Source organism: Corvus hawaiiensis, chromosome 6 (genome assembly GCF_020740725.1).
Source record: "Corvus hawaiiensis isolate bCorHaw1 chromosome 6, bCorHaw1.pri.cur, whole genome shotgun sequence".
NCBI classification, from domain to species: Eukaryota; Metazoa; Chordata; class Aves; order Passeriformes; family Corvidae; genus Corvus; species Corvus hawaiiensis.
The window spans coordinates 47,022,810-47,038,450 of NC_063218.1; the positions used below are offsets into that span (position 1 = coordinate 47,022,810).

A 15,641-nucleotide genomic window follows, 5' to 3' on the forward strand; every position below is an offset into this window, starting at 1 on the left:
AAGGCACAGAACAAAGTAACATCTTTTTCATTTAGAAACAAGATTAACACCCTCACTCCCATTCTGCCGAGGCAAAAACTGATCCACAAAGGCAGTGACATAACCACAAGAACAGTGACTGCATAAAAAATGTCATATGTTGAAATATATAGTGTAGAACCAAAACCTACAACTGTAAACACAGGACAGAGATTTGTGGCCTGAAAAAGGAGCAGGAATGCAGTTTGGATTGTTGGTGCACTCAGGACTCTAAAACAGGCTACATCTAAACAGCCACTTCCTACCCTCTCCCCACAAAATTAAATCAGTGTTGATATGGCTGAAAAATAATTATCTTCAACTTGAAGGAGGTCAAGAAGAAAAGGGACAGCTGGAAAACTGCACATTCTTGCTCAAGAAACCCAGATTAATATCTACTCACTAACCTGTCAAGCCAGGTTTCTGGACCCTGAACGCTTTCTGGCAGATCAGGCAGGATTAACAGCTAAAGACTTAATTTAGGCTCACTTCCATGTGCTGGCCAAGACAGATTAAGTAAATCAAATGTGCACTCTTCCCTCTCCCCTAAAGAGCAATATCAGAATGTTCATTTATTGTGCTATAATTTAAAACTTTACTGTGTCCCAACAGTGCTTTCCAGTGTTTTAAATGCAATATTCTCCAATGTTACCATTGGCAATTTTGAAAGAAAAGCTACTGACATTTTAAACATCATAATGAGGTACAGGAAAGTAGGAATAGAATCAATCTTTCTAAAGAAGCTTCATTAAATATTTACCAGACACTTCACTATAGTCAAGCTTAACTTCAGAGTAGCTACTAAAATATTGGCAGCTTTAAGATTCTATCTTGAGCTAAGTAAGGTCTACTTCATTCACACTATTTCAGGCCTTCTCCTATCAGTACTATTTGATAGGTCAATTTTCCAAGTGTTTATGACTTCAAAGTACCTTGTCCGCTATAAAGTATGTGGGCCTCCAAATTTTCATCACCCAAAGTTTGTGGCAAGCTTATTTTTGCAGAAATCACTTCTTCCAGTGATGCCGCCTTCTTGGTCTTAAAATCAAGAGTCAAGCACAGTTAGAAGGGGAAAAGGGATTTTACCTTGATATTTATTTTAAGGCTCTTTAGGTGCACACGTCCAGGTCGAATGCACTGAAATGCACACCACAATATACACCTGTGGATACAAATATGCAGCTAGCAAGAATTTCTCTTGCTTCTTTCCAGTCCAGTGAGATATTTTTCTCCCTCACAGAAGATATTAGTAGAGTTCTATGAGCTATGAACACCTGTGACCTTGCAAAGCTTTGTTTATAGTACAGTAGAAAAATATTTTGACAATGGATGTTTTAAGATTTTAGCCAATCACCCCAAGGTGTGGCTGATCCTTCTTCCTATTAGACTATGAAGAAAAAAGTCTATAAAAGAGTTTGTAAAATAATTAAATAAATCAATCTTGCTGCACAATTCCTGCCTGCTGGATCTCTCTTCTCCTCCCTACCACTGCAGGACACCATGATATACATCCCCAAAAGATCTTGTATAACATTATAGGTTTTACTAATTAGCATATCTATCAAAGATTCCCCAATGAGAGGCTCGAGTGAGCCCCCCTCCCCAAGGAGCCTTCCCCTGGATGGTTCTATCTTAGTTTACAGAATGTGTCCTGGAGAGGACCTTGGGGTCTGGGGCATACTGATCCCTAGCTACGAAGCTTCTAAAATGTTTAGTCTCTCAGCTTGACAAACAAGCCCAAAAATGTGGGCAAAAAGCACTAAGAATACAGAAGTTGTAAAAAAGGTATAACAGGGGTATAAAAGAAAAGGCAAAAAATCTTCATGGCATCACCAGCATTTCTGGCCTACTGTGTTTTGGACACCTTGTAGAACAGTTTACTTCAGTGCATAAGAGTGGGATGTCGATGCATTTGAAAAGCCTTGCAGAAGACATAAAAGGTTCTCATACCCTTCCTTTCAGTTACATCACCCTTCAGAGCTCTGCAACTTTCCAACTTCAGTCACCTTTTTGCACAAATTGGGAGTCACTACTCCCTAAAATTTATGCCTTGTCAAGAAAATTGGACAAAATAAAGCTGTCTACTTGAAGAAGAAATTGCCCTTTTCTGCCATTTCATTGCCTAGTTAATACCAAGAAACTGGAGTGAATTATGGCAAATCTTTGATTAATAGATTAATTTTTCAGGGACTAACATGAAGGATACAACTGCTGGAAGAGCTTTTTCCTCCTATACTTCTACCAACATTAATAAGATGCCTGAAGGTCATCTTCTGCATAGAGTGACAAAAAAAATACCACATTTTTCAGATTGATTCTGTGTGATGGCAGTGCCATCTGTCAAGTAATGCTGGACTGATCAGAATATTGTGTGCATTTTTATGTAGCCTGTGAGAGTCTTATGAGTATATTATGCCTTTTTCACAACATACCCAGGTCTCTGGAGAAAAATAAACCCACCCAGTAAACCCACAGCTGAGATTAGTAAGTGAGACATGGTCTTGTCTAGCCATTAACTAAATAAGCAGGAGAACCTCTGCTTGCTCAGGTCTCTCAATATTTCTGCCATGTACATTTCTAAACATAAATGCCATGGGATGAATAACTTGGAATATTTTATTGCAAAATCAGGCAAGAAAGTTTTAGGAAAAAAAAGACAGTTATTTAAGAAGTAGGTTTAAACTATGAGAAGCAGCAAAACAGATTAGAATTGAGGTATCATCTGCACAGGATATCTCAGCGCATTTAGATTTCTATTAGGAAACTACTTTCCTACATGTTAGGGTAAAAGGTGGGTAGCTGAACACTTTTTCACTGTGCAATGATTGCTAGCATGAAAGGAAGCAGCATCAGTTAGATGCAGTCCTTCATTTCACATTAAATTTGATACCACTGTGATTTGTATATTAATAATTCTATTCCCAGAAAACACAGGGAAGAAGTAGGTACCAGTGCTATAGAGGGTACTTCAAAGTACCTGTATCAGACATCTGCAAGAGCCTGAAGTGCTCAGTATAAAGCCCCCAAAACAGGTCCACGCACATGTAATAAGACAATTCAGGTTCTTCAGATGGAACAGGTGCTATTTCTAAAATTAAGAACCCAAACAGAAGAACCTAATGCCATTTTATACATGTGAAAGTATACAAAGCATACATACAGCACTACTGTGTAAGACTTGAGGCACCAAGGCTCCTACATGAACAGCCAGAGAAGAGACTGCTCAGGATATCTAACATGAAAGCAGGAAAATATATTTTGGCACATAATTCTCTTAGAAAAATTGATAATGTTGATAAAATCCACAATGAACGAATATGCAAAATAAAGCAGCACAAAGGATTTATATGATTTAGGACCTTAGTCTGCTAAGCATTACAGAACAATTCTATAACCCTGAACCAGAATGATTGGAAAATTTTTTGTTCTTGAAAAAGCCCAAACTAGTTTGAGTTAGTTTTGCCTAAGAAGACATAAACCAGAAGATACATAATGAGCCTGAAACCACAGAATTTCACATTTAAGTAGATGCCAGAAACATAACTTCTTAGCAACATTTCACCTCATCTGTGATGCCAGCTAGAATAAACAGGAAACTGAAGACTCTCCTTAGGTAACTCCTTGGGCCTTGATGGGAAAATTTTCACTCATTTTTTAAGTTGAATTGAGTACCCCCAAGAAATAAAGGTTTTCTAGAAACATGCAAAGGGCTGACAGAGGGGTGTCTAAGTTTACCTAATTTTAAAAGTGCTCAGTGATTGCAGGTTCTTAAAGATGCTGGTCACAGGATTTATGTGTTACAGAAGAGCTAGCATTGTTACCCTGTTACATGAAGATTCTTACAGAATTTAATAATCACAAAGTTTTTAGGCATTTTTCAAGCCCCAACATCAAGACATGAGGGAGAGCATATGTTATGAAAATGTCCCTCCAATATGCAAGTTTAGCTACTGAAAAAGGGTATCTCAAGGGGACACTTGCTCAGCTGAGGTCATCTGAGAAGAGACCTTCAGCTGCAATTAATCCAGGTTTGTGGTATATGAAGTAGTTTTCAAATCATAGCCCAGTTTATTGGTGAATTAGGACACCAATTTGCAGGTTTTCAAACTCTTTCTCAGACTCACTTGCTTCTAGGTGCACTCTGCTAGAAAGTATCACTGCACATTTTTTTAGAGAGTGGATACTGATTTCGTAGCTGAAACATTGTATTGGGCACAAATATTCCATGAGCAAATCCCCCTGTAGTCATTTTAAGCTCATAAAGAAACCTGCGCTGTACCAAGTGTTCCTGCACCACTAAGGCAGTGCATTGGATGAGATCACAGATCCTTTCCATAACACAGTTAAAAACATGACAAGAATAATTTCCATAGCTTTCCCCTCAACACAGATATATGAAATATATTGAATAATTCAGAGCCATTTGTTAATTTAATAGCTAGGTACCCACTTAATTTAGGTTTTGAAAAATGAAAACCATAATGATTCACCATAAAATATTTTTCCCTAGATCGACACCATTGCTCTAACATTTCATAAGGCAAGCTGGCAGCTGCAGCATATTCCCATATTTTTTATGCACCTGTGTTGAGTTTCAACAATGTATTAGTAACTGTTTATGTGAGACTATTTCTTGTATGTCAGGAAAAAAAAAGGGATTTTTAAAATTCATTTTTAAAGTAAAATGTGTTCACTTTAAATAACATGAATACACTGTATTAGCTAGCCAGATCTCCTTGTATTGTCAGACCTCTCTGAAAGTACTTTGAAGGCAAAACGTCTGTTCCCAGGAGTATCATTTTGATCTTTTGTCCCATTAAGCTACTTCCAGGTGTTGGACCTTGAAGGATCTGAACCAGGAAAGGCTACACTGCACCTAACAGCTAAGACAGATGCTTTATTTGGAGCACACACAAATACTGTCCTACAAACACTTCACCTCTCCAGAGGATTAGGGTTCATCTCTGTGCTGACATCTCCTGTGAACCCCGACCCTTGCAAGGTTAAGAACTTTCCCACCGGTGTTTGTCACTTAGGAAAGACACAACCTGAAGGAAGATCAGGTGTGACTCACGTTACAATACTGCCACGCAGTGGGCTAAAGGAGGCATTGCACTGCTCCAACTCTTCGACGGGAACAAGCGAAGCAGAAGACCACCCGTGCTTATCCATTCATCAGAAAAAACTCTGCGCTGCTACTCGAAGTGAAATGAACTGATCCCAAAGTAATAGCACCCAAAGTGCAATAAAAATACAGACTTTCCAAGGTAATAAATTCACTTAATTTTGCTCCTTAAGATCTGTTCAAAGAAGCTGTTCGCACCAAAAAACATTATCAGGGAAAACTCCTGGGGCACTGGATAGCCAAGCCATCGAGTTTCAGCGCAAGTGACAGGCAAACACACTTAATCTCAAAATGAAGACACCGGTCCTACAACTTAGAAGCATCATGAGACAAAATTTCCATGTAATGATGTGCGTCTCATACATTTACAAGACAGCTGTTACTGCACACTGAGCCCAGCTTCAGCTTTCTGTCTAAATTGGCATCATTCAGAATGCTGCAAGCCCAACCCAAGGCATCGTGCGACTTAAACACCCTAGCCATTTCTAGGGAAGTGGCAGTAAAAGGAGGAAAAAACCACTGATGAGTTTCTAATGAAGCACTTAAATCAGATCAAGTCTTGAAATGGAGGAAAATCTGCAGTTCCTAACTTCTGTTTCTATTTATGCTTTTGTGACAAACAATCTCACATTTTAAGTTAGGATAATCCTAAAGTGTTGTTCGCAGGTGGCCACATATGATCAAACATTACCAACTCAGAGAAAAGGATCCAGTTACCATTATACTGTGTGAGAATAACTGTTTCCTTTTCACAAGTTATGGAAAATACTTCCCATTCCTTTCTATCAATAACAGACAGACAGTGAATATGGAAGTGGTGCTTCACCTAAATAACAGGTAACTGAAGGCTAAGGCAACTAAACAGCAGTACCTCCTCTAGTAAAAACAGTTTTTATCACACCAGTCTCTCATAGTGTCCTTCTGGACAAAATGTCCAGTACATGGCTAGATAAACTATGCCATGGAAAGGAACCTGGGGGTCCTGCTCACTGGCAAGTTGAATCTGAGCCATCAGTGCCCTGGCAGCCAGGAGGGCCACCCGTGCCCCGGGGTACATCAGACACAGCATGGCCAGCTGGGCAAGGGAGGGGACTGTCCTGCTCTGCTCTGCACTGGGGCGGCCTCACCTCGAGTGCTGGGGCAGTTTTGGGTGCCACAATATGAAAATGATACAAAGCTGTTAGAGAGTGTCCAAAGGAGGATCATGAGGATGGTGAAGGGCCTTGAGGGGAAGCCATACAAGGAGCAGCTGAGACCACTTGGTCTGCTCAGCCTGGAGGAGACTGAGGGGAGGCCTTTGCAGTCTCCAACTTCCTCCTGAGGGGAAGAAGAGGGACAGGCACTGATCTCTTCTCTCCGGTGACCAATGACAGGACCTGAGGGAATGGCCTGAAGTTGTGTCAGGGGAGGTTTAGGTTGGAGCCTTAGGAAAAGGTTCTTCACCCATAGGGTAGTCAGGCGCTGGAACAGGCTCCCCAGGGAAGTGGTCACAGTACCAGCCTGACAGAGTTCAAGAAATGTTTGGACAACACACCTGGACACATGGTGTGACTCTCGGGGATGGTGCTGTGCAGGGGCGGGAGATGGACTCAATGATCCTTGGGGGTCCCTTCCAACTCAGTTTATTCTGCGATTCTGTGAAACAGCACTATTTTAAACCAACATTACTCCTGGCAGAGAGCAATATTTGCTACCATGCCACAAATAAACTCACCCTGGAGCTAATAGAAAAGTATGCTTTGCTCATGAGTTTCATTTGCAACACAGCACTTTCATGCCAGTGTGTTTAAAATGATCTTCAGTGAGTCTTACAATGACAGTTACACAGTCTGTCTTACATCCATGTTAAGTTAACTAATAGGAAAAACATCAACTTTACTTAAATACAGTAAGCACAGTAAATAAAATGACCACTACCACCCACTTCTGACTGGCAGTTACTAATTGTTTCAGTCACCTTCGTGGCTGACTTAATAAGACACTGCACTAGGTTCAGCGATCAGGATACAGATCAGCTCTTAGGAACAGCCTGGCAAATTACATAATTATGAGCAAGAGCATATAGTTTAAGAATTATTCATTGCAGGGCAATTTACAGAGCCCTTGACAAAGCTATAAAGATTCTGCAGTTTCAATTTTTTGTTCCCAAGTGTTAATTTTATAGGGAAAAGGTAGGACTTCTAATAGTACACTCAGTTCAAGATGTAACTAGTATATGCCATCAGTCAGCAGCATTTGCCCTAAACGGAATAACCTGAAGTAACCATTTCTTGAAAGGTGAAAGCCCTCCATAATGAACTCTACATTCTGTGCAGCTTTCTTGAAGCTATTTTCCCCCAGACACTTTAGGCAACAGACATCTGGAAGAAATACTGTGCTTTAGGGAAATGGATGCCTGAATTTCCTTAGAAACGAACACAAAATCTTCAGATTCCTGCACTGAATCATTAATTTCACCACCATATTCTGCCCTTACCTTGTGAAGCAGAAGTTTGGTGTTTGCCTCAGGTCTTGAAGGCATCCCACTGTTCCAAGCCTCACCCAGTAACCCAAACCAAACAACATTATGATAAAGACCAGTGCCAATATGTGAGTGAGTGTGCAACTGAGGTACACTCTTCATCTTTGTACAACAGTTACATCATGCAAAACTCAAGTATGAAAGACTAATGTGACCTGCTAAACCCACTGTGAAGATTCTTATGTAATAATTGATCGCATGTAGAGTGAGATAAAGCCTTCTACTTCATTGTAAGACAAGCAGAACAGCCTTTAGTTGTTCTAGAATGAAGTGTATTTATTTATAAAGACATATCCAAATCAATATGGACAAATTAAAAGGATGCTTTAAAGGAACTAATTTTTAGGAATCGCATCCTAGAGATTTCTACTTACGTTTGCTTTTGGTTTCCCAGCTGACTCCAAACTTCAACTACAAAACCATCAAAATTTTCATTCTAAATAAAGAGAATTGTCAACAATATGGAGTTAATGACCATGCAGTTATTTTTCTTGTACTATTACAGATTGAACACGCTTTGTATTCTTATATCAGCTTCATCTTTAACACAACATTTCATGGAGAAGTCCAAGAGAAGCTTAAATAATTTAACAAACATGCAAAAGTTGAAAATCTGTATTATTTATCCACGATGTCTACTCTTACAGAATAAACAATATTGTCTAAGGAAAATTCAGACACTAATGAAAGATGGTTGTTAAGCAAATAATTGGACACACTTTTACTTGTATATTGGGAAAAGACTATCTCTTGAGTCTAAAGATGTAAATGCTAATTCGGCATAGACATGATCCCAAATATCTCCCACAATTAGTCTCTCTTTTGATAATTTATTCTTAGCATGATCAAAGATCCTGTTGTATTTGAGTTGACCTCCTTAAGAGGTCAACTGTTACTGAGGACCTAAAATTGATATATCAGTTACAAATTTTAAGCAATTACTCAGTTTAACTCTACATCCAACTTCCTCTAGAGCACTGTAAGATTTCTTTACATCATGTAGTAAGTGAGAACTCTTATTCTGACAATAAGCAGGCTTCCATGAATCAACCACTAATGCTGAATGTCTTTTGGGTGCAACTTGTCTAGTCCCACACATGCATAGCTCTAAAGCCATTAGGCAAGAGGTTGGCCAGAAACCTTAGAAAAATTCCTCTTCTCCTCTCCCCAGTCTCTTAACATTTTGAGGAAACTGGTTGATCAGACCTGCGCAAAACTGTTCAGTAACACATATCCAGTGAGTTATTCTTGGTATTAAAAGAGACTCCTTGCTCTACCACGCTGAGCTTGAATGTATTCCTGTACAGAAAACAGCACTCATTGCACCCATGACCCTTTTTCTGCCTATCAGAAAATACCATTAAGCAGTTTAGCCACAGCTCAATAATTACATTTTTTACAGAAATGTAAAAGAAATTTCAAGCAGGCAAAAGTCACGGGTGCAGCTGCCAATGACAACAAGGTTATGTTGATCAGACTGATGTAGTTTCACATTAGACTCAGTCATCTGCACTAAAGCATTACTACACTTCATATTCACAGAAATCGGACACATACCAAGACACACTATTAAGAATCCTGCCTCATTATTGTTTTGAGCAAATTTTATTTTGTAGAATACAAAATCACTAGAAATGAGAAAACATCTATTACAAAAGGAATCAAGTATCATCTCACACTATTGTATAAGCATCATAAATAGGTTTTTTACCTTGGCTAGAAGAACCATGTTCCTGGAAAGCTCCTCTATCTCATCTTCACTGCCAAAAACACTCTCAAAGTCTTGGTAAGTCCAGCCATCAAACAAAATTCGAGGCACTATCAGGCAAAGTTGTCAATCAGTAGTGAAAATTAAGAATTTATTATCTACACTGGAATGTTTCTGCAGAAACAGAATACAGCAGATACAAGCAAATAGGCCACTAAAAATCATATCCTATCACTGAGATCATTACTTTTTCACTCTCACCAATTTCAGCAGCATAGATAAATTGGCACTGTAGAACATTCTTCTTCATTTTAACTTTAGTTAATGGTCAGCACTGACGCAAGTTTTAAGAGAAGATACCTTCATTCGACTGAGCAATCTTAATTGAACTACCACTTAGGGCCTCAAGTAGTCTTAAAACAGCAACAACACAAGACAGCAATCTTTAGGTTGTGTATCTCTTCTACCCCAATAATGAGGTAGAAAAGTTCACCTCAAACTAATTTACTCCATGCACAGCCCTATATTACTTCACTCTTCTACTCAACTCGAGGCCCCAAGACAAATGTTTACTTTTGGAAAGCATGGGCACTTGAGCTTGTGTAATTTCTTTTTCTAAAAACACAAAACATTAAAAACATAGACAGGAAAACTGCTGTTGGAGCAGCTGACCATCATGCCCACAGGAAAAGTGGAGCTATGTCTAAGCCTTTTCTAACTACCAAGGTTGTAAAAGAGTGTTTTAGAAGAGTATAGAGAGATTTCAAAGGCTTTATCCTCTGGTAGCTGAAGTACGTTAAAATATCTGACTGAGCGTTCAATTTTTCTAATGCATTTCAAATTTCATACTCCCTTCTGAATCAAGAAGCATTTCACAGTTCCACTGAATTCTTGCTATAGACAAATGTAAGAAGTCTGGCACAATAGAATCTCTACAGCAATGTTTGCCATTTTCCCTAAAGACACACACTGTAGCACATCCCATGAGTTCCCAACTTCAAGGGGAGAAGAGACAAAGCAGGACTTTTCTACTATCATGTAGGATAGTAGAAAGTAAAAAAAATCCTATCATGTAGGAAAGTCTGACTGACTGACTCAGATTTGTATTTTTTTTTTTCTTTTTAACTACACAGAAACCCAAGCAACAAGTTTGAAGAGTTCCTTCCCCAGGGAGGCACACAGTGTTATATACTAGTATCCCTCCAGGGAGGGCACTGTAACCCAGGATTTATTCAGAGACAAGAAGCTGAGGCAAAACATTAAGGCATCAAGAAGGAAAACACTTCAGTTACTTAACTATCTATAGTTAACTGCTTTAATTTTTCTTCTCAGGCATCTTCCTTCATACAACTGTTCTAAGGTTATCTCCCTTCCTCCCATACAGACGTGGAAGAAAGCCGTCCTTTCCTTTCCTAGCAGCTAAAGAAGATAAAAAACAAGCAAACAAACATAAACCAGAGGCTCACCTATTTTGATGGTTTTGGAGGTTTTTCTGACATCTTTCATCCAGCCTGTCAAACAGTATCAAGTAAGACAGCTGATAAAATACAAATGATGCTGACAGTGACAACATATTTTCAAGCATTCCTCAAATGATGTAGCATAGTTTCATTATACATATCTTCCTGCCACAGACTACCAGTTCATAATCCACCCAGACAGAACATCCCGCGATGCACAGAATCTGAAGCCATGAACCTGCACCGCAGCATAGACAGCATTCGCTACAGTCTTACAATAGTCCCCACCCAGCCCCTCCCTGCTCAGTCCTGCCTCCCTGTGGAAACTACCCTAGTGCCTACTCAGAACAACACTTCTGCAGCCACCAGGCATCACCTGGGAAGAATGTTTGATTTTTTCAGATGGTCCTTTAAAGTGTCCCATCCACTCCTCTTGGCAGTCATTGCTCTAGGATGAATTTGTTAGTAGGCACTAACATGGTAAGAATTATAGCTATTTCAAATGAAATTCCACATTCAATCAACTTCAAAACCATGAACTAGTATATACTAGCTGAAATTTAAACTTGCTACCACTTTCCTCACAATGAAGGGAAAAAATTCTCTTCAAATTAAATTTATCTTCCCTTTCCAAAACAAATTCACCTAAAGGTTTTTGCAAAGAAAAAAAAAAAAAAACCAAAACCCACAACAGGTGAACAACTGCACAGTGCAACACCAAAGACTATTTTTCCCTGTACATTGCCCTTCCATTTTTTTAAGAGGGGCCTTGTGGACAGCATGGTGGAAAAGCCAATCTTCCTACCTACATTTTTTGACAAATAAACTATGTACACATGTGAAAGAAGTTCACTTTGAAGAAAACCCAAAAAAAAAATGAATGGATGAAAGTACTTCACCATGAGGCAGAGCCAGCAAAACCCACCTAGTATGCCAAAGCTATCTAGTCTGCAACAATACTGCAATTCACATTCAAAGAAAAAGAAAATAACACCTTGATCAGCATCGTGGAGCCCAGTGAACTGGAACCTTTCCTTCCCTCTCCTTTTCACTTGTAACCAAACTGGTGAGATTAGCATAAATTTGTTTCCAAATATTTTAGCAATGTCATAGCCATGGCTGTTCCACTTGAAAAACAAAGGAGAGAAAAAAAGTGAGATACTCAGAAGCAAGATATACAGTTCATTTAACTTTTGACCAATATAAACTCTTTAACAGAAATGTAACCATCTGCTAGATCCCTATTCGTTTATTCGAGGAAACCTTCTGGGATACTGATTTCATTTACATAAGAAAGTACTCTGGAAACTCTGACAGATATATGAAAGGCAATCTTCAAATAGTGCTAATTCACCTGAACTACAGGAACTTGCTCGTAGATTTCAACACAGTTTTGAATTTACAGACTCTGAATTTATGTTCAAGAGAACTTGAGAAAGGTGGAAATTTATAGGGCATCTATTTGTCTTTTAAGCAGTATAAGACTAAAACAAGTGAAAAGTATCCTCTAAAAAAAAAGGATGAAACCTTTATCATTCAAGAAAGAATGCTTTGAAGGAGACAGGATAGCAAAAGACATCAGTCTGACAGCAGCATACAATTGTTACTGTTGATTTATCAGGTTTAAATTGCAACCCTCCTGTTCTGACTTCACTGCAACTTCACCTGGCTCACCACTGACAGGAGAATACTATCATATCTCTTATAACCAGTGTTAAGGAAGCTTCCCTGTCTGACCATCCAGGAGCCACTCCAGCAGTCACACTCCCACCACCCTAAACTTTCACTGCTGGGACCAAGGCCCCTTCAGAGTGGGTGGCTCCAGTGATCCCATGGGTGCCCCTCTTGGCTCCCTGCACATCCCACACTCACACAGTCAGACAGGGTTTCCTTACCAGCTCAGGCCTGGGTTTCCCACAGCAGATGTCTGGATCCTTAAAATAATTTAATCATGGCACAGTAATGCAGAAACAGCTGGAGCTGGTGCCTTTAGGGACAGACCCTCAACAAAGGAATCCCTGGGTTTTGTACCCTCCATGCCTGTGACAGTCTGGGGTCTCCCTGCTGAGTCCTTGGCTCCTGCTGTGTCCAAGTCCCCGGTCACCTGGCCGGTGCCACAGGTCCCTCTGCCCTCTGTGGTGCAAAGGGTCAGCACCAGGTCAGGGCCCCTTGCCTGGGGCTCCCACCATGTTCCCCAGCCAGGGCACAACCTGCAGTTCCCACTGCAGCTGCACACCCACTACCTGCTCTCAGTGTATTGCTTAACACCAGGGAGAAGAAAAACAATATGACCTAGACATCCCCCAAGAAACAGATGGGAGAACAAGGGCTTGAACCCCAAGCCAGGTCTCAAATACTTCTCTGGCTATTTGACTGTATTTGACCAGCAGTTCCCATTACTATTAAAATATTTTAAAGCAGGGATGCAAGCTTGCAGGTTAGCGCAGTCTGCTGCATATTCATTCAATGCACAAATCTTATTTATTGTATTAACTTACAGGAGTAATATATCCCAGAACATCTCCTGAGAAATGTCTTTCCTTCATCTTCTTGGAGCAATAACTTTTATGTTCCAATATAATATCCTTTGCTTTTGGATCCACAACTACCAATCCCCGGTCTTGTACATTTTTATCAGAATGCAGCTTCTGTGGAGAGAAGACAGTTATTAGAACCAGTTATATGAAACAGCCACTTTCAATGGCAACAGACTTTAAAAACAACAACAAAAAATCACTTCATTAAACTCTGAGCACTCCTTTTAAATGATGCAGAGCACTTTGATTTAAAACTGAAACACAGAAGTACTCAGAAATGATTTGTCATCATCAGTACACGTACTTTGTTTGGAAGGTAAAAAGCATATAAACAAAAAACAAAACCCAAGACATTACAAGAGTAAAGAAATTTATGGCAGCTGATGGTGCTCTGTTTTCTAATCAATGCCTTCTGTCATGTTACCCCCAAAACAATAAAAAGGGGTTAGGAGTTCTTAACCAAGAATTTGAAGACAACTTTTAAACTGGATATATTTTAGTCTGAGAATGCTGCATTGTGGTTACTGAAGGTCAAGATTTTAAACACTCTTCTTTAGGGAAGATGCTTTAACTGAACCAGCAGATAAAAACAGAATGAGAAGACCTAATAAGATGTGCATGGTGAATATGCAGAAGCCATCTATTGATTCAGTGTAAGGAATTTAGGGATATGGTCTGCCTTAACAGCTTGTATTATTCTCACTACCTGCAGATGAGATTTGTTTCCTGGTAGATGTTGAGTAAGTAATACAAACAATGGCAGATGTATATTCATAATGACAGGAAACAATAACATGCTCAGCAAGTGAAGAGAGACTTCAGCGTGCTGGCTCTGCTTGCTCTGATTATTGTGGGACTCTGAATCATTTCTGCCTGCAAAAGAACTACTGCTCAGAAGGCTCTTCAAACTCTTTCATCAGGATGCAGCCTTCCCATTGGCAAGGCTCCATTCCACCAGTAAATGACCTAGAGCTCTTGGCCCAAACTACTGTTCCCCACCCTGCTTTCCAAAAGGATGGAAGTGTGCTCCCTGAAGGGACAAAAATTCGTGCTTCTGCAGCTTGCACGGAGGATAAAGTTCCAGAAGTCTACATCAAATGTTTCAAGAAGTGAACTATTTGTGACACATAGAAAAGCTGAAGGACAGTTTCAAGTTTTATCTGTGAGCATAAGCTTCAGCAGAAATGCATTAACAGTGTTTTAACAGAGGTAGAGGTCATTTACCAAAGCTCAATTAATTCACTGCACATGTTAGATAAGAAAAGAATTTCAGTTATTTCCCTTACCTTTTCCTCCAGTTTTTTTGTAGCACCTTTCTTTGCATCTGTTTTCGACAGGGTACCTTCAGCTAGCCAGCAAATCATGGTAAGAGAAAGTGAAGCACAGAGAAACCTCATGGTGTTTTTCCCCATGTCAAGTTTCTCTTCTCCTGAAAACATAAGGGTTCAAATCTCTGTGAACAGAGGAATATAACAGTTTCATTCAGTTTTCTTGTCTAAAAAAAGTCAAGCAATTTTCTTATCTCCCACCTAGAATCAAACTTATTAAGGCAGTACTGTTTTAATAGTGCTTTCGTTCTGGCAACAAAAGCAGAGGATTTAAAGAGATTATTCCTAGTCTCAAACATCTTTTTTTGTCCCTTGTTTTAATAGCTGTATCACAGATGAAGTGGGTTGGACCCCTGCAGCTTCCTTTTCAAAGAATCCCCTAAAGAAGTACAACTGTTTACAGCTGCAGCTGAGATAAATGTCTGCTACATGGAACAATTATTGTACCACCTTACCTTTTCTATAGCCAAGAGATAACATTGTTTCTGCTCCTACCTAGCCTGGCCAGTGTGCCATAAATTAATAAACAGATATAAAGAATTACAGCTATATGCTTACAGCTATGTGCCTTTACTGCAACAGGTGAGACCTTTGCTTTCAATTCCTTGCCAAGTCACTGATACAGAAATTGAAGAAAAAAAGGGGGAGGCATGTCCCTTTTGTCTAGAAGAACGACTTTGACAGCTTGTCCTAGCTCCAGATAAAGGAGCTGAGAATTAGTAGACAACAGTTCTGTTGTGTGTTCATCTATCATACCTTGTATATGCAGGAAGACTTTAAAAAAAATCAAATACAGACAGAGTTTGTTTTCCAACCCCTCCCCATTTAAAAGCTGCACTGGTTTCCCAGCCTAGCTCCCAGCAATGAATAAGAACACAGAGAAAAAAATATTTGGCATTAGGGGAACCAGGGCTCTAAATACGTATCAAGCTGCCTCTCATAAA

The 15,641-nt window shown here is 39.6% G+C and overlaps 1 protein-coding gene across 6 annotated transcripts in view; it reads right to left on the reverse strand.

The window, feature by feature from the left end:
- Positions 1-15,641, reverse strand: part of CHID1 (chitinase domain containing 1) — a 106,822-nt gene that overhangs the window by 88,935 nt on the left and 2,246 nt on the right. For 4 of the 6 annotated variants that reach the window (XM_048307648.1, XM_048307651.1, XM_048307647.1 and 1 more), the window contains exons 2-7: positions 14,656-14,822; positions 13,331-13,480; positions 11,827-11,959; positions 10,839-10,883; positions 9,376-9,482; positions 8,039-8,100 (exon numbers count right to left, since the gene is read on the reverse strand). In XM_048307648.1, the coding sequence (XP_048163605.1) occupies positions 8,039-8,100; positions 9,376-9,482; positions 10,839-10,883; positions 11,827-11,959; positions 13,331-13,480; positions 14,656-14,808 (650 nt within the window). In that variant the 5' untranslated portion in view covers positions 14,809-14,822. The remainder of the gene's footprint in view (positions 1-8,038; positions 8,101-9,375; positions 9,483-10,838; positions 10,884-11,826; positions 11,960-13,330; positions 13,481-14,655; positions 14,823-15,641) is intronic. The other 2 variants (XM_048307650.1, XM_048307649.1) reach the window with 1 other exon arrangement.